The sequence below is a fragment of the Trichosurus vulpecula genome, chromosome 3 (genome assembly GCF_011100635.1).
Source record: "Trichosurus vulpecula isolate mTriVul1 chromosome 3, mTriVul1.pri, whole genome shotgun sequence".
Taxonomy (NCBI): Eukaryota; Metazoa; Chordata; class Mammalia; order Diprotodontia; family Phalangeridae; genus Trichosurus; species Trichosurus vulpecula.
Window position 1 is genome coordinate 219503440 of NC_050575.1, and position 19611 is coordinate 219523050.

A 19611-nucleotide genomic window follows, 5' to 3' on the forward strand; every position below is an offset into this window, starting at 1 on the left:
TTGGTCTCTAGCTCTAAGCTTATTCAATCACCCAGTTCCCAGTAGTATGACAAAATATATCATATTGGTCCATATATAGGCCATACTTTCCACCCTAAATTGGTTCATACAGGACCTGAGAGTAATCTAGAAATGACTTTTTTTTCATTATATACCTAGACATACCTATATGCGTACATATTTTTTCTCTTTCAAAGGGACAATTTTATAAGCAGCTCGTATTCAGACCAATATGCTAGAATAGGGATTCTTAAACTTTTTTTGTGTTTTGGACACCTTTGGCAATCTGGTAAATAATGTTTTTGAATGCAGAAAATAAAATACATAGAATTACAAAAAGTACAGTTATAATGTTTTTGAATGCAGAAAATAAAATACATAGAATTACAAAAAGTACAGTTATCAAAATATTAAAAAATAACAAATTCATAGATCCCCTGTTAAGAACTTCTACTGTCTAGAATAACAGCAGTATATTGTAAACTTCTAGTAACTGGCAACCTGATATTGGTTTGTGTCCCAGGCTTGTGGGTATAGAGGTATTGCAACTTTGAAGTATGACTTTTGCATGTCTTCATCCCTGAGATGCCAGGTATAAAGTAGAAAGCATCTAAAAGAAAGCAGCAGGATCGTAAAGAGCCTTGAGTCAACATGCCCCAAGAGGAGCAACTGAAGGCACTGTAGAAATCAAGCTCAGAAAAGAGGAGATACTGAGAAAGGGGCATGACATTTTTCTTCAAATATCTGAAGGGCTTTCATGTGGAATTAAAACGAGATTAGACATGCTCTATTTATCTCTACAAGGTGAAAGTAGGAGCAATGTGTAGAAGTTACAATTAGGCAAACTGAGGTTTGATGTTAGGAAAAACTTCCTGAACTCAATTCAGAAAACGGAATAGGTCAGTTCTATAGCTGGTAGGTTCCCTTTCATTGGAGGACTAGCAGAAGAGGTTAGAGGACCACTTGTCAGATGTGATGTAGGGGGGATTCTTTATTCTGGTATGAGTTGGCCTGGGTGGCTACTGTGGTCCCTTCCAACTCTAAAATTCTATAATTCTGTGATTCTGTATAATAAATAACATCAGACCCCTTTTCCCTTACAGTTCAGGATGAGGTGTTTGAGTTCCCTGGTGTTGCTGCTGGACATCAGGATCTGGACAGCCGAGCCATCACCCTGGTGACAGGCTCCTCTCGAAAGATTTCCGTGCGCCTTCAGCGGGCCACCACCAGTCAGGCCACTCAGACGGAACCCATGTGGCCTGAGTCTGGATGGGGTGACTCAGGATCTCATACCTTCCCCAAAATGAAATCCAAATTCCACGGCAAAGCTAGAAAGGACAAAGGCTTTGCTCGATGGGAGAATGAGAAGCCTGGGGGGCAGGTCAATATGAACATGGGGACCCAGAGCACACAGTATGAACTGGACCAGAATGGAGCAGACACCAATGAAGCCAACCAAGAATGTGAGGTTGGTGTTGATGATGTATAAAAATGGAATTAAAGTCATAGGATTATAGATTTTAAAGCCAGAGAGGACCTCAGCAGCCATCCAGTCCAATTCCCTTATTTTGTTCTTTTTTTAAAATTTTTTTTAAATTTCTCTTGGAGGGGGGATAGCAGGGCAATTGGGGTTAAGTGACTTGCCCAAGGTCACACAGCTAGTAAGCGTGTCAAGTGTCTGAGGTCAGATTTGGATCATTTATTTATTTAATATTAGTTTTCAGCATCGAATTTTACAAGAGTTTGAATTACAAATTTTCTCCCTATTTCTACCCTCCCCGCCTCCAAGATGGCATATATTCTGGTTGCCCCATTCCCCAGTCAGCCCTCCCTTCTGTCACCCCACTCCCCACCCATCCCCTTTTTGCTTACTTTCTTGTAGGGCAAGATAGATTTCTATGCCCCATTGCCTGTATATCTTATTTCCTAGTTGCATGCAAAAACCTTTTTTTTTTTTGAACATATGTTTTTAAAACTTTGAGTTCCAAATTCTCTCCCCTCTTCCCTCCCTACCCACCCTCCCTAAGAAGGCAAACAATTCCACATAGACCACATGCATATCATTATGTAAAACCCTTCCACAATGCTCATGTTATGAGACTAACTATATTTTGCTCCTTCCTGTCCTATCCCCCTTTATTCAATTTTCTCCCTTAACCCTGTCCCTTTCTGAAAATGTTTGTTTTTGATTACCTCCTCCCCCTATCTGCCCTCCCTTCTATCATCCTCCCTTTTTTTATCTCCTCCTTCTTTCCTGTGGGGTAAGATACCCAATTGAGTGTGTATGTTATTCCCTCCTCAGGTCAAATCCGATGAGAACAAATTCACTCAGTCCCCCTCACCTGCCCCCTCTTCCCTTCCTACAGAACTGCTTTTTCTTGCCACTTTTATGCGAGATAATTTACCCCATTCTATCTCTCCCTTTCTCCCTCTCAATATATTCCTCTCCCATCCCTTATTTTGACTTTATTTTTTTAGATATCATCCCTTCATATTCAACTCACCCTGTGCCCTCTGTCTCTCTATATGTGTATATTCCCTTCAGCTATCCTAATACTGAGGTCTCATGAATTATACACATCATTTTTGCAGGTAGGAATGTAAACAAAACAGTTCAACTTTAGTAAGTCCCTTCTGATTTCTCTTTCTTGATTACCTTTTCATGCTTCTCTTGATTCTTGTGTTTGAAAGTCAAATTTTCTATTCAGCTCTGGTCTTTCCACTGAGAAAGCTTGAAAGTCCTCTATTTTATTGAAAATCCATATTTTGCCTTGGAGCATTATACTTAGTTTTGCTAGGTAGGTGATTCTTGGTTTTAATCCTAGCTCCATTGACCTCCAGAATATCATATTCCAAGCCCTTTGATCCCTTAATGTAGAAGTTGCTAGATCTTGTATTATTCTGATTATGTTTCCACAATACTAAATTGTTTCTTTGTGACTGCTTGCAGTATTTTCTCCTTGATCTGGGAGCTCTGGAATTTGGCAACAAAATTCCTAGGAGTTTTCTTTTTAGGATCTTTTTCAGGAGGCAATCTGTGGATTCTTTCAATTTCTATTTTACCCTCTGGTTCTAGAATATCGGGGCAATTTTCCTTGATAATTTCTTGAAAGATGATATCTAGGCTCTTTTTTTGATCATGGTTTTCAGGTAATCCAACAATTTTAAAATTCTCTCTCCTGGATCTATTTTCTAGGTCAGTGATTTTTTCCAATGAGATATTTGACATTGTCTTCCATTTTTTAATTCCTTTGGTTCTGTTTTATAATATCATGATTTCTCATCAAGTCACTAGCTTCCACTTGCTCCAATTTAAATTTTAAGGTAGCATTTTCTTCAGTAGTCTTTTGGACCTCCTTTTCCATTTGGCTAATTCTGCCTTTCAAGGCATTCTTCTCCTCATTGGCTTTTTGGAGCTCTTTTGCCATTTGAGTTAGTCTATTTTTTAAGGTGTTATTTTCTTCCATATTTTTGGGGGTCTCCTTTAACCACTCATTGACTTGTTTTTCGTGGTTTTCTCTCATCACTCTCATTTCTCTTCCCATTTTTTCCTCTACTTTTCTAACTTGCTTTTCCAAATCCTTTTTGAGCTCTTCCACGGCCTGAGACCAGTACATGTTTTTCTTGGAGGCTTTTGTTGTAGGCTCTTTGACTTTGTTGACTTCTTCTGGCTGTATGTTTTGGTCTTCTTTGTCACCAAAGAAAGATTCCAAAGTCTGAGTCTGAATCTGGGTCTGTTTCACTGCCTGGCCATGTTCCCAGCCAACTTACTTGACTCTTGAGTTTTTCATTGGGTTATGACTGCTTGTAGAGTATAGAGTATTTTGTCCCAAGCTTGAGGGGCTGCGCTGTTGTTTTCAGAGCTACACAGCAAGCTCTGCCACACAAGCGCCACTCCTCCCCCAAGAACCACCAACCCGGACCTGACTTAGATGGGCCACTTAATTCCTCCCACCAGGTGGGCCTGGGGCCAGAAGCAACTGCAGCTGTAGTTCTGTAGCTGCTCCACCTCTGCCACCTCCAGGCTGGTGGCCGAACCTCAAACTCTTTTCACTCTGTCCCAGAAGCTTTTCCCACTAACCTTCTCTGTTGTCTTTGGTGTTTCTGGGTTGAGAAGTCTGGTGACTGCCACAGCTCACTGATTCAGGGCTCTAGGGCCTGTTCTGCCTGGCTCCTGCTCTGGTTGATCTGCATGGCCCACGCTGGGCTCTGCTCCACTCCACTCCCAGATCTGTGTGATAGACCTTACTCCATGACCATCCAGACTGTTCTGGATCCCTGCTTCCCTCTGCTATTTTGTGGGTTCTGCAGTTCTAGAATTTGTTCAGAGCCATTTTTTATAGGTGTTTGGAGGGACCTGGGTGGGAGCTCATGGAAGTCCCTGCTTTCCAGCCTCCATCTTGACTCCCCCCCTGCCCCAGTCTCTGAGGTCAGATTTGAACTCATTTTATTCTTAAAATTAAAAACAATTAAGACTGGCCCTCTTTATCTCACCCAGGCTGGAAGTCCAGGGACTACTTAGGGGCTGATTCCACTATTGATTGGCACTGGAGCTTTGACCTTCCTCCTTTCCAACCTGGGCTACTTATCCCTTCTTAGGTACCCTGATGCCCCATTTCCCCTCATCTCTTACTCCCTGGGACTCACCATACTGATTTACTGTAGACATCTGATCATCTTAGCCCTCTGTAGCTAAGAAATCCCAGGCTCAACAGATCTACCAGCCTGAGCCTTTCTGGACACCACCATGCCTAGCCTAGCTCTTCATTATCCGGATAAGGAAATGAAGACCCAGAGAGATGGAGTGATTTGCCCAAGGTAATAAGTGAGTGACAAATGTAGGATGTGAACCCAATTACTCTGACACCATGTGGAGGCAGCAATGAGAATGTAAAGATATCTGGGTTCTAGGCCTCTCTCTGCCCACTTACTGACTAGCCTTGAGCAAGTTAGTCTTTGAGCCTCAGTTTCCTCACCTGGATTCTAAGAGAATTGGACTAGAGGATTTTTAATCATGCAGTGCTCTAGGGAGAGTCATGTAGGCTTTATGCAATGAATGACCTTATTCTCAGTGGATAATGTTGGATTTCAAGTCAGGGCATGAGTTTGAATCTTGCCTCAGGTATTAACTAGCTATATGACCCTGGGCAAGTTAACCTCTCTTAGCCTCAGTTTCTTTAATTGCAAAATGGAGAAGATAATAGTACCTACCCCCAGGGTCATTTTGAGGATTTAATGACCTGACATATGCAAAGCCCTTTGTAAAGCTTAAGCCCCTGTATAAATACTAGTTATCTTGTACATTTTTAAAAATATATATATTTTTTATTTTTAGAGGGGGGAAGGCAGGGCAATTGGGGTTAAGTGACTTCCCCAAGGTCACACAGCTAGTAAGTGTGTCAAGTGTCTGGGGCCAAATTTGAACTCAGGTCCTCCTGCTCTACTCACTGCACCACCTAGCTGCCCCTATCATGTACATTTTAATATTTTCTCCAAACCAATACATTTAGCCAGATTGTTTTAGGTGAGAATCAGGGCACAGTATCTGGGGGTGGCAGTGGCTAGGACAAGGGGCACACAGGGTACTTCTTGAGTGCAGAGATGCTTTCATTTTTGTCTTTGTCTCTCCATTGTTTTGGTATATACTAAATATTAAATAAATTTCTGATTGACAGATGGATGGGGGTGAGCAGAAGTAGGGACAGTGGGAAAACTTACCCCCGCAAAGGAGATTTTGATGACATGGCAGGGTTTAACATCCTGTAGAAATGAGAGGCAGCTATCAGAGAATCTAAGAGGGAGGAAAGACTTTAAAATATCTAGTTCAGCTCATTGGAGCACAGGACTGCTCCTAAATCATCCACAAAAGATGAAGCCTGTAAAACTCAATATCCCATGAGGGAAAATAAACGGAACATGGAAATTAGTTCAAGAAGAATATTGATAAAGCAATTAATGATAGATCCACAAAGGATAAAGAGAGGGTACTCAAGTATTATTGTTCCTAAATTTTGATGTTTGTTGTCATAGAGAACAGTAAGCAAGGACCCTTATTCTGTTTTCAGACAAAATACTATCTAGATGGATTGTAGATTTAGAGTTGGAAGGAAGCTTTGAGGTCATCTAGTCTAACTTCACTGTACAGATGAGGAAACTGAGCCCCAGAGAGGTTAAGTCACATGTTGAGTGTCCAAGGTCCACACAGGTAGTAAGTTTCAGGGCCAGGATAAAATGAGATAATATTTGCAAAGCTTAAAGCCCTAGATAAGTGCTTGCTATTATCATTTTTAATCCAATCTCCCACTAAAGTAATGCCTGACTAATGGTAAGGCAATGTCTCCTTGAACAATGCATATGATAGAGTTTTTTGGGTTTTTTTTTTTTTTTGTAAAGAAAGGAATTCAATGCATTCATGAAATGGTTTCGATTGTTAGAAAGTTCTTCCTTATTTTATGTCAAAATCTGCTTCTTTATAACTTCTCTCACCAGTGTGTTTTAATTCCGCTTTGTGGAAAAAAATAGAGAATAAATTTAACTTTTTATACTATAGCTCTTGAAATATGTGAAGACAGGTGCCCTCTCTGATCCTCTTCTCTTTAGTCTAAGCATGTCCAGTCCCTCCATCCCTTCCTCATATAATAGGAGCAGCTCATATGAAAAAAATGTAGAGGTTTTAGTGGATTGCAAGCTGAATATGAGTCCATAGATAGATCATATGGCAGCCACAAAATGAGTACAATCTTATGCTTGCTGGTTTGTTGTTCAGTTTGTGTGGGACGAAAAATCAAATAATGGGAGAGGCATCTTTAGGCAAAAGCAAAGTGAATTTATTTTACAAACCTCACGAGGTTTGGGTGTCACCTCCACTAGGATGAACTAGTGGAGGGAGGCAAGGTACAAAGGAAATGCATTAATAGATATACCCTTAGTGCAAAGATTCCCACCCACCTCTATCCCTTCTCACCATTGGCTGGGAGGCGGGCTTACAATCTAGGTGCAAAAATACAGAGCCAATCCATACATGCTTTCCTTATTTGGCTACTGATGTGGCAATGATATGGCTAAGGTAAAGAGAAGAACCTTCCTGGAGCAGAGAACAAACAGCTGACAGGTAGTTCATTATCTCCCTACTTGGTAAAATTCTTGTACAGGTGCGTTGAATCTAGTGTATCTGGTAAATTTCATCTTACTCATTTTTGACTATCATTCCTGTTCGTTGGGATCTTTTAAAATCTTGTTTCTGTGATTTAAATGGCTAGTTGTCTCAGCTTCATGTCAAGTTTGATACAGACTTCCTTTGGCTTCATCTGAGGCATCGATAAAAATGAGAATCAGAACCATGTGGCACAACACGAGACCTCCTTCCAGGTTGTGCTCAATAATAATTATGAGCATTTCTTAAAGCACTCTAAAGATTTGTGAAGTACTTTTGCTTTTTATACATTATCTTATTGGAGTTTCACATAGCACCCCTGTGAGGTAGCTGTTAACGGTATTATTAGCCCCATTTTAGAGATGAGGAAACTGAGAGCCAAAGAGACTAAGCACTCATAAGTGGGATTGTTTTCATTCTTTTTTTTTTTTTTTTTGCAGGGGGGAAGGCAGGGCAATTGGGGTTAAGTGACTTGCCCAAGGTCGCACAGCTAGTAAGTATGTCAAATGTCTGAGGCTGGATTTGAACTCGGGTCCTCCTGACTCCAGGGCTAGAGCTCTACTCACTGAGCCACCTAGCTACCTCATGTTTTCATTCTTCTTACTTCTATCTCTTGCACTTTATTCAGTGCTTGCTGCATAGCAGGCAGTTAATAAATACTTGTTGATTGAGTTGATTCTAGCTAATGAGTATCAGAGATGGATGTCTCTGGGCTGGATAATCTAGGGCTTCCCGACTCTAAACCCATAACTTTAACCATTATACAAACACTGCCTCTGATCATTCAATACTCTTTGAAAGTAATCTCTGAAGTTCCTTACCACCCATGGACTTACCATTAGTGAGAACATACCCATGAAGTTGGAAGTTGGCATGGTACAGTGGAAAGAGAACTCACTTGGAGTCAAGTTCCTGAACATTTTTGATTTTCAGTTTCCCTTTCTGTAAATTAAGGAGTTTTCTGACAGTCTGATATTTTTAGCTGGGGAAGGAGGAGAAGGAGAAAATATTTATCAAGTTTTAAAGTTCCTTTCAACTAGAGAAGGACTATTTCATTTTTGCCTCTTGTCTTTCTTTGTCTCCCCAGAGCTAACATAGTACCTGGCACGCAGGCCCAGCGCTTAATAAGTATCTGTTGAATAGACTTGAATACCCTATGATGTGAAATAATCAATGTATAAAATACTTAATCTCCCCAAATGTCATCAGTCTTCATTGAGCAGGAACAAACAAACAAGCCAGTCTTTGATGTGAAGTCTCCTTTGTCTGCTCACACACACAGCTCTATTGTCTGCTTTTTCCTTCATCCCCACCCCTCTCTTTGTTGGCCTCCTTTCTGTTTGTCCCCCTGATCTAAGTTGAAAGTGTCTAAGAATTAGTCCTGCCCTTTCTCTCAGCCAGACAGATGTCCTTTTATTTATCAGGCTGGTGTGAGATTTATTGATTTTTGCCTTCAGCACAGTTTGGGAAGAGATCTTGGGTTTGTTTTTTGTTCTTCTCCTCAAAATATTTCAAATAAAAAGAAATTCATTATTCAATGACTTTGCCTTGCTATTTCATGAGAAACTCAACACCCTCTAAATGTAGCTTTGAGTGAGAAGGGCACTGTCTACCAAGCCTTTGGTGTATAAATCAGAGGAGGTGGGTCTTTGAGTGGAGAGGGGTCATTTGATTTTCAAACACTTGGTGGATTTTGAGGATCTGGACATCTCACCCTGTACTAGACTGTTGCTTGTTTGTGGGAGGCTATGAATCTTCCAGCTGTCCTTCAAGTATCTGGAGGTCAGCCAGTCACCTCATAGATTTCCAGCACTGTTAGGTACTGGAGTGGAGGGGAGTAGTGAGATTGGGATTGTATATGAAAGTCTGAAAGTCCTTTCTCTTTAAAAAATGTTTATGTATTATTACTTGTTTATCATTACACAGAATTATAATTATATAATGTATAATGCATGTTGATCTTCTATTAATTATTTCCATGTATATACCCTCTCACACAGAGCCCTCCCTTGTAACAAATAAAAACAATGTCAAATAAACCCAATCTTTCTAATGATCCATGCAGACAATGTGTGTGACATTCTGTTCCCTAGCCCCTACTGATAGGAGGGATTTACTGAGTAGCATCTTCACAGCAAGAAACTATAATTGTTTCCTGGGAATTTGTCTAATTATAATGTAGGACAGTTTGGTGAAGTAGCTAGACTCTAGCTGCTAGAGAATTTGCTTCAAAGTCAGGAATTACTGGGGTTGAAGTCCTACCTGTGACACATTGGCTGTGTGACCCTGGGCAAGTCACTTAAAACCTTAGGGTTCTAGGCAGCTCTCTACAACTATAATGTGTTGACCTACCACAACGTGGCACAGGGGATAGAGTGCTGGGCCTAAAGTCAGGAAGATTCATCTTCATGAGTACTAGCCTCAGACACTTACTAGCTGTGTGACCCTAGGCAAGTCCCTTAATCCAGCCTCAGATACTTAATAGCTGTGTGACCCTGGGCAAGTCACTTAACCCTGTTTGCTTCAGTTTCTTTATCTGTAAAAGAGACAGAGAAGGAAATGGCAAACCACTCCAGTATTTTTGCCAAGAAAACTCCAAATGGGGTCACAAAGAGTCAGACATGACTGAAAAACTCCTGAACAACAACAGGTAGTTGGGGAGTTTCCTTACCTGTACCAATGAGATCCTAGATCCTTTCCCAATCCCTAATTATGATGGAAGTCACCGACAAAAAGTTTTCAAAATCAAGCATCTACTCTGAGACCAGTATTGTCCTGGGCACTCAACATTTTTCTCCAAAACTCATTTTTTTTTTTACAAATTTTCAGGGAAAACATCTGTTATGTTAAATATATATAACCAGTATTTCATTTGGTTTGCAGGATGGCTGACTTCTGAATGGGGAAACTGAATGTCTAATGAGTTTGGCAGTTGCATAAAGCAAGATGAGGAATCCTGAAGACCATGTTCCAAGTCTGGGAAAATGATCAAAAAAATATTCCTGCCTTGTGAACTCATCAGGTCATCCTGTCCCAACAGTGTGATGGAAGGTCCCTGTCTGTGCAGCACAAAATCAATGTACTATTTATTTCTCCCCCTCCTGCTCCCCCCAGTGACTGATCTGTTAAGCATTTCAGAATAATGAAGACTCCTATATACCAACCCTAATATTCTTGTTTTTTTCTTTCTTTGAAGCCATTTGTCTGTGGGTGAAAAGAATGCTGTTTGTGCATGCACTACCCATTCTCTAAACTGTTTGTATTTGCTTTTTTTCTGTGAAAATATTCTTTTATCATTTTTATAAACTTAGTGAGGGTAGAGATCAAACAACTGTCAAATCTCTTTGAGTTGAGGTAGAGGTCTAACTGGCAATTCTGGTGTCTGGGGGTAAGCGACAAATCAAATTCAGGTGGGCTGGGGTGGGGAGGGGAAGAGATTTTGAATTGCAGGGCCTCCCATAGGGGAAGAGATTACTCCTGGCAAGGCCACTGCCAGGAGAGGGAGAAGGGCAGGAAAGGGCCAAAGAAGAATTCACCAGGGGTAGAGCTGCCTAGGTTAGGGAGTCAGCCCATGATCTGGTAGCCTCCTATTCTAACTTGTTTGTTTTGCTATATAAGTTTTGTCAGTCTGCTGTAAGTTTTGGCTCTGGACATAAATCCATGCCACTCCACCCTCATTAAGGTGCTGGGTGGAATCCTTCACCACACGCCCTTTTAATATCCATTTTGGGAGACACCAGAATTTTTTGCTTCCTCTTTGGAGAATCCTAGAACAGACCCAGCAAAACCTAGCATATAGCATTTCCTCTATGCACTTGGCATCACAGGTATTAACAAGTTTACTTTGTCCTTTTTTACATTTCTATCACCTTAAGTTGTAGCATCCAAAGACTCTGTGGAAGTCAAAGATTTGGTCTGGAAGAACTCCCTAAACATACTCCGTACCTTATAAAATAGCATGATTATTTTAGTAGAAAATTAACTGTTCAATTAGACTGGGATTAGAAAGCTATGTTTTTAAGTCCTGAAATGTTCCCATCTTAAATGATGAGATTTGAGGGGGGGTAAAAACCCTTAGCTACAGACAAAACAACAACAATGAAAGCAAACTTTTTTCTTCCAGGATTCTTGTTGCTAAGAAAAGAACTCTTGGTCACTGAAAGACGATTCTCAGTGTTCTTTGTTTGTAACTGATTATGTAATACCCCAAAATAAAAACTAGTCTTTGGAGAGAGATGATCCTCATTAATCATCACCATCCCAAATCTTTGAGTAATATGGGTGTTGAGATGCCTGAAGCAGTGTATCGCAATTATTGTACTTGCCAATGACCCAAAAGAACTAAAGGTTAATTTGTTTTTGAGGCTGGATTTGGGGAAAGTGGGTTCCAGGTGCCCAGGATGGGAGCCACATGATTGGCTCTGAGGATTCTCTTAGAGAATGTGCTCTTTTCCAAGAAGACAGTAAGGAATCTTAATCACAGGATCAGGGTTCTAGAAGAGACCTGAGAGATATTGAGTGATTTGCCCAAGGTTGCACAAAGATGGTGACACCAAAGCAACATTGTTTTACTGCACCACCTTGGCAAAGCTGTAACTTTGGAGATGACTATTTGATGACCCTCTCATTCATATCAAGCAAAAGTTCAAAGTTGTCTACTCACCTCTGGGCTCTCGATCAGGAACACTTGGTAGTCTATTTCATTTAAGGTCTTTTCAAACTCACTCCCTGCCATCATTACTTGTTTTTTGGACAGTTAGGTTATTTTTGTTTGCAAGCTTGTTATCCTTTCTTTTGGAATGTAGGCTCATCTTCTAAGAGTTTACATTCTATGGGGGAGTTGGAGAAGATGGGTGTATAATAACTAAACAAGTCTTGCGCAATTCTGCCCACGGCTCCTTGAACTTTCTTTTTTGCTTATTTGCTGTATTTTTTCTTTTTAACTTGAAGCTTTGGATTTGGGTTATGATATTCTTGGGAGTTTTCATCTTGGGCTTTCTATAAGGGGATAACTATTGGACTCTATTTTCATTTAGCCATTTGGTTCTAAGAGACATTAGCAGTTTTCATTTGACTTTTTAAAATAAGAGTATTTGAGATTTTTTTTCTTTTTGGTCATGATTGTTAGGTAGTCTGATGATTCTTTGATTACCCTTAACCTGTTTTCTAGGTCAATTCTTTTAAATAATATATTACATTTAAAAAAATCTTTTGATGTTTTAACAGTTCTTGTTTTCTCATGGAGACCTTGTTTTCTGTTCAATACATTCTAATTTTTAGCTAAGAGTTACCATTGTCTCTTCTAAAGTGTTAATTCATGCCATCTTCCTCTCCTTCCTCTTTCCTTTTGTATCTAATTTAACATTTCATGTCTTCCAGGCACTGGACAGGTCATTGTTTTCTTAGAGGATCTTTGATTTGCTCTGGAGTTACCTCATTTTCTGGGTTTACCCTTTAGGCCCTTTTCAGTCTTAGGGTATTTTTTGTGTTTGGTAATTTCTTCTGTTTATTCATATTTCCAGCCTCAATGTCTGGATTAGGGGCATGTGCTTGAATCAAACTCTGCTCCAAACTCTGGGTACGTCCTGTTTGATCTTGAGTTTGGTAGCTAAATGTAGGCTCCACCTTCTGCATAAATTGTAGAGCTCTGTCTTTGTGGCTAAGGTCTCAGCATACTGGGTTCAGCACAGGCTACCCCTAACCTTATCTCTGGCTGCAAAAGGGAGGTCCCCTAGATTGCTCAGTGTTACAGACTAATTTGGCCTTATCTCCTGCTGTGGGACTAGGCTACTTTGTATTTTGCCTTCTCCCCACCCTGGATTGTCTCTGCCTTGAATTTTCATAGGATTTCTAAAATCTTTTTTTTTTTTCCTTTCTTTGGTTTTTGGATGGAGTTTATAGCTAATTCTCCTTGGTTTTATTACTACTCCTTTTAGTGCATTTTTAGAACTAGATGGGAATTTTTGCAGAGGAACTGGGCTTCTGAAGGTACTAAAATTCAAATTTACCACACTGTTTTTAGCAATATGTTTTGCCATCTACTGATATTCACAGAATGGTTACCAAAAGTATGACCCTATCCTGAGCACTTAGAGAAGGAAATGTTATTAAAATTTTGAAGCTAGGCATTTTTAGGTTTTGGTCTTTTTAAACATTTAGGGATAGAGGAAGAATGGAACCACAGAATCTTACAGTAAGGGTAACCTGATCCATTACTCCCTTTTTTCAGAAAATGGCACAAGTTCATACAAACTTTTATAAGCTCCCTTTAATGTCTGTGATTATATTTTGAACTACTTCTTTATTCTTTTACTTTCACAAACTTTACCAAACTGCTGCATTAGACATTAAGATAATTTTTTCTACTCTAAACACAACTAACCCAACCCAACATGCAAGATAAGATGAAGGTCAAATGTGGCCTCAAGGCCGCAGGTTCCCCACCCCTGAACTAGGGTATTCAGGAAATGTTTCCTCCATAGAAGGTAGTGCATAAGCTCCTCCTTTAAGTAAGGCAAGTTAAAGAGAAGAAACTGAGGTAATACATGTCAGACATGAGGAATAGCCAATCTGACTATTTTTGACAATGAATTTCCAAATATATACTAATTGTATCCAAAGCAGAAGAGTAGCCTTGTCATGCAAAGTCCTTGCCACCATCTTGTAGAAGCTATCTGGACAAAACTGGATTCCTACGTAAAACATTTGAAGACACGTCTTTTCTGTGGCATTCGAAAAGAATTCTTTCAAATGCAATAGAAAGTTCTCCCTTTTGAATACTATATCCAACAGATTTATAATGCATGACAAAATACTTCAAAAATCTTTCACTTTATTGTCTATTTTACTTGTATTAAGAGATACACTTTAATTATTTGTAATGTCTGCCAAAAACCAGAATGAATTATCTGATTAAGAAGCAATGATACTAAAATCAAAGCAAAATGACAACAAAAAACTGGCTTTAAAATCTAAATATAGTTGAAAATAAAACATTCTTAGCTAGTATTTTCACACACTTCATGATATGTTAAAATCTTCAATTATTACTTTTTTGAAAAACTTTATCTCTAAGTACAGATTAGAGAAGATAGTCTTCCAACTCAGATTTTGTAAATAGTAAACTCTCAAAGGACAATAATTTCTTCCCATCAAATTTTAATGGAGTTCAGTGTACAACCTTACTATTTTCTGTATTTTTTTTTCATACTTTTTCCTGAAGATGTAGCATCCATGTTTCACTATTTTGCTTACTTAAGGATTTTTCATATATGCAACTTCACATACCGTAGAAGAATGTCTAATTTTGTAAAGTGTCATAAATTTTCAAGAAAATTTTTGGAGCGAAAAACAGAAGTGGCTTTTTCTCCCTCTACAAGACAGGGGCCTTGCTATTAAAATATTTTAACAGATGATATAATAAATCATTTTAACCATTCATCTTTCTCAGAGATATGTTCAGAACCTCTAAACCGGAGTTGGGGAAACTGGGGCCTCGAGGCCACATGTGGCCCTCTAGGTCCTCAAGTATGGCCCTTTGACCAAATCCAAACTTCACAGAAGAACACAACCCCTTTGTTTTGTGAAGTTTGGATTCAGTCAAAGGGCCATACTTGAGGACCTAGAGGGTCACATGTGGCCTTGAGGCCCCAGGTTCCCTACCCCTACTCTAAACATTTTGATCCATATTTAGTAGAGAATACCTTTAAACAAATGAACTACTCCACCCTGATGTGTGAACACATGCTTTCCTCCTGTTCTGCTTAAAAAATACCACAAACTAGTTATCAAAATGTCTAAATAATTTTTCCAATATGTAGATGAGATGAAACTTAAGACATCACTGAAACCACATGGAGTTGAAACAACATGGAAATTGCCTGAACTTTATTATTTCTGCTTAGAATTAGATTACATCAATCATTCAATTAAGTGTTTTACTGAGTGTTTACTGTGTGCCTAGCATTGTGCCAAAGTGCTGTCAATGCTTTAGGCTGGCTATAAGAAAGCAAGCAAATTTAGCTCTTAAATAGTTTTCATATAAAATATTAACATCCTGTTTTAATCATTGGTGTTAGTAGGAAAAAAAGAAACAACAAAAAGGTTCAGCTTGTCCTGGTCTCATGTTTGTTCAAGAGAAAAAAATTTAAGGCTTCACATTTCAAAGACTTCCTACTAGGAAATACGTACTTCTTGTTTCCTCGTGAGTATTTTTTCTGAAATTTTTATTTACTACAATGTAAAGCTCTCCAGACTACTTCCTAATACTAATATGTGTATTCCACGATATTAAAAAAAATTGACAAGAAAATAAGACCTTGAATAGGCGAATAGGAGAGTTACTATTTTTAGAGAACTGGAGCTATATAAAAAAGGCAGAAAAGTAACAGGAACACAATTCATTTTCTGTTGAAAAACAAGAGGTGTAGACATAAATTTTTCAATCCATTAAATAAAAATCTTGGTCATTTTTCTTCTTAAATGCTGTCCACATTTGTAACACATAGTATATCATATTAGTTTCTTATTTATCCACAAAACTAGGTAAGAAGATACACCATCCTTTAAAAACGTTACTTGCTAGAAAAACTTTATGTTTAGTGGGTAGGTTGTAGAATATGAGAGGAAAAAACTGCAAACCCAGCTGAATATTGCAGTCAACATTAAGTGCACCTGAAATAAAGTAACTTTCATATCTAATGTAAAACATTCAATTGTAAATACAATTTTAAGTATTTAACAAAAAAAATATTGAGACCAAAATTTTGGAGGCTCAATATAGGGCTTAGGGTCAAACTATCTTTCCACAAGTCATATCATCTGCATATTTTTCAAGTCATGACAACTTGAAAAAATGTAATGCACTGTATTTAGCAAGTCTTTGGAGAAAACACAAGAATACTTAAAATAATTATAATTACACTTACTTGACATATGTATCAATAGCTACACCCAGTGGCCACAAAGCAGTTATTAGATTATTCTACTTTAGAAAGTCCTAGGAAAGGTATTGGATATAGGCTCAAAAATGAATCAGACATCTATTATACATGGACCAGCCTAGCTACAATGGAACAGGTCATCACCAAAAGGCTGGACATGAGGTGATGCATACTTTTGACTACATCTTATGAAGACTGTATAATAAAAGTAAAAAGGAGTTAGAATTTGTATTGGTGTTGTTAAACAATGGTGGCAAACATGGTACAGTCAATCAAATGGGATTACATTAAAAGCTAAACTTAAAAGTTTCAACTACCCTCACTTGAACCTTCTGATAGCTAATTATCTTTAAATGCACCACTTTTAATCATTTATAAATGAAGGCAGCTTGGAAGAGTAGATAGAGTAAGGGAGATAGACCTGGGTGTAAATCCCCACTCTGCCACTTACTAGCTCTGTGAGTGTGGGGAAGCTACTTAACTTCTCTGAGCCTTGGTTTTCCCATCTGTAAAACGGGGAAAAGAAACATCTATAGTATCTATTTCCCAGGGTTGCTGTGAGACTCAAATAATCTATGTAAACTGTTCTGCAAAGCTCAGAGAGCTATATGAATTTCAACTATTACAACTAAAGGAACCGCATAAGACACTTAATGTACTGTACTCTTATGCAGGATCTTAGGCTCTCTAATTTTTTAGGTAATTGTTTCAAAATAACCCATTAACTACAACTAATTATTCAAATAAAGCTCAAACAAAACAGAGAACACACAGATACTTTATTGCTCACCTTTCATACAAAGCACACCTTCAGCCATTTTCTTTCACAGCTTGACAATGTTTATGTACACAAAAACCCAGCAAGAAGCATCATGTGGATTTCAGTAAAGAATCATGTAAAACATCAACTCAGCCAGGCTTTTGTTTCTGCAGCAATAATAAAGGGCCTCCTCTACTAGGCAGCATCCATCTTCCTACTTGGTAGTGCATTTCTTCAATTACAAAAACAAAAATAAAAACAAAACAAAAAGGCACCTGCCCAAAACAAACTATCTTGTATTTGCTGAGCCAGTGGTATTAACTCGTGCATAAGACAAATTTCAGTTTGCTGATCCTTCTAGTCAACTTCAAGTAAAAATAAGGTTGTAGGAGGAAATTGTTTTGGATGGATGCAGGTCAGTTTAAATTGCTATATTTAACTATATGCCTACATACTAGAAGTTCACAACTTAGCTTGATTTAATGATCTTTGCAGATTTTGGCCATGTTCAAAGTCTTTAGAGTTGAGCAAATGGTAGTTTTTAATTAACAGAAGATAAGGCTACTGAATGTGCTATATGCAGAAGAGCTCATATAATAGAAACATACCTATCACTTCTACAGTGAAGCAAATGTGTATAATTTCACTCTGAATATAAAAGGCCAATTATTAAGAGCAGAACTGTACTTGAAAAATATGTACCAGAACACATAAGCAAAATACATAAAAAATCATTAATATAAAGCAAGAGGGAGGGTTTCCTAGTGAAAAATCTATAAAGAATCTAGGAGAATGCTTATTCTCAGAATTGCATGTTGAAGCCATTGCTGGTACCTTTTAAGAAATTTATTCAAAACATTATGCATATTCTGACTGTGATATTAGCCTAATCAATAAACATACATGGCTATTTATGTGTTTTTTGGGTAAATTTTGGTGAAAAGTAAGCATTTCTCAAATGAAGAGTGTTAAATCCATTGAAAAAAACTGGGATAGCATATCAACCTATAATTTTGTGTTTAAAGCAGGAATTTCTGGCCATATGTGGTCATATATTAGTTGAACCAGATATTTATCAGGCCCCTAAAATGAAGTTTCTATTACTTGAGCTCTGCTGAAATGTAATCTTTAGTAGCCTCAACTAGAATACTGTCTTCCCTGTCCAAATCCAGAATGATTATATTGATAACCTCCATGCTGGAAGTGTTGCTCAAATTGACCCCCCTGATTATAATTCTGGGCCCCTCTTCCTCCCCAACCTCCACCTTGACCTCCGCGACCTCTGCCTCCTCGACCACCCCTCCCTCCTCGACCACCACCACCACCTCGTTCACCATGATGCCCACCACCATCTTGGTATCTATTGTCCTGTTGGTATCCACCACCCTGATATCCACTTCCTGTATATGAAGATGATTGGAAGCCACCATATCCACCTCCTTGGTAGCCACCACTGCCACCATGGTAGCCACTTGCTTGGAAACCTGAATCTCGATAACCACCATCTTGATAGCCACCTCCTCCTCCACTCCCTCCATCTGTCCAGCCTCCTTGATGTTTATTTCCTCTTCCACCCCCTCGACCTCCATGGTCATAACTACCACGTCCACCTCTTCCTCCTCCTTGTTCATGACCTCCTCGTCCTCCATATGACTGTTCATGACCTCCTCGTCCTCCGTATGACTGTTCATGACCTCCTTGTCCTCCATATGACTGTTCATGACCTCCTCGTCCTCTGTATGAATGTTCATGGCCTCCTCGTCCTCCATATGATTGTTCGTAACCACCTCGTCCTCCTCCTCTGCCTCCTGTTTGCTGTTGAGGTCCATCCTGTCTTTTCTGCCATGGTGGCATCTCTGGAGGTGGAGGTTCAATTTCATTGGGTCTACCACCTCTGTCAGGTACCCTCCCCATCAACACCTAAAAATAAAACATTATTGTAAACTATTTTATTTCCCAAACAGAAGATGGCTATTAAGAAAAATAATCAATTTATACTTTTGTGGTTATCTTCACCATGCTATCTCCTAAAATCTTGATACTGAAATTAATTACAACAGCTTACATACATAGTACTTTAAGGCTAGCAAAGTGTTCATATGCATCTTCTTGATCTTTGCAATAACACTATGAAATAGGTGCTATTATCATCATCACAATTTTATAGATAAGGAAACATAAGTTGAGAAAGGGCAGGTGACTTGCCCAAGGTCAAACAGTTAATAAGTAACTGATGTGAGATTTGAACTCAGATTTGCCTAACACGAAGCCCAGTGTTCTGTTCACTACACCATAATGGACAAGTCGCTTTAACCTCTCTGTGCCTCGGTATCTCCCTTTGTAAAATGGGGATATACGAGGTTATTAACTACCTCAGAGTCATTTTGAATAGAGTTCTCTGTAAACCTCAAAACTACAACAAAAATGTGAACTTTTTAAATTGACCAGACTAATAAATGCAATTAGACAACTTATTGAGTTCAGTACATGTATTTTGGGCAAATGTGAAGCAGGTCCAGAATTAAATAGGAGGAAGAGAATAGGGTAGATTGCACTAGGAAATTGGGCACCGCTTTCAATGAATTCAAGATGTTTCCTGAAACAAAGGGCCATCTTTTAAAAACCAATATTCTCTCAGTGATGTTATGTTTCTAAAAATCATGGACCACCATAACCTCTAGAGAATCAAAATTCTAAGTGACTCAGATGAAAAGATGTATGGTAGGAAAAATTAGATAACAGTTACAAATTTAGAG

General features: G+C 38.8%; 2 protein-coding genes across 2 annotated transcripts in view; one reads left to right on the forward strand and one right to left on the reverse strand.

The window, feature by feature from the left end:
- RASGRP3 (RAS guanyl releasing protein 3) overlaps positions 1–10322 on the forward strand; it is a 116900-nt gene extending 106578 nt beyond the window's left edge. Inside the window, 2 exon segments of the mRNA XM_036751774.1 lie at positions 1104–1468; positions 10037–10322. Of these exon segments, the coding sequence (XP_036607669.1) occupies positions 1104–1468; positions 10037–10045 (374 nt within the window). The 3' untranslated portion in view covers positions 10046–10322.
- Positions 10323–16855: 6533 nt separating this feature from the next.
- Positions 16856–19611, reverse strand: part of FAM98A (family with sequence similarity 98 member A) — a 33998-nt gene continuing 31242 nt past the window's right edge. The window contains exon 8 of the mRNA XM_036750962.1: positions 16856–18775. Coding sequence (XP_036606857.1) covers positions 17993–18775 — 783 coding nt within the window. The 3' untranslated portion in view covers positions 16856–17992. The remainder of the gene's footprint in view (positions 18776–19611) is intronic.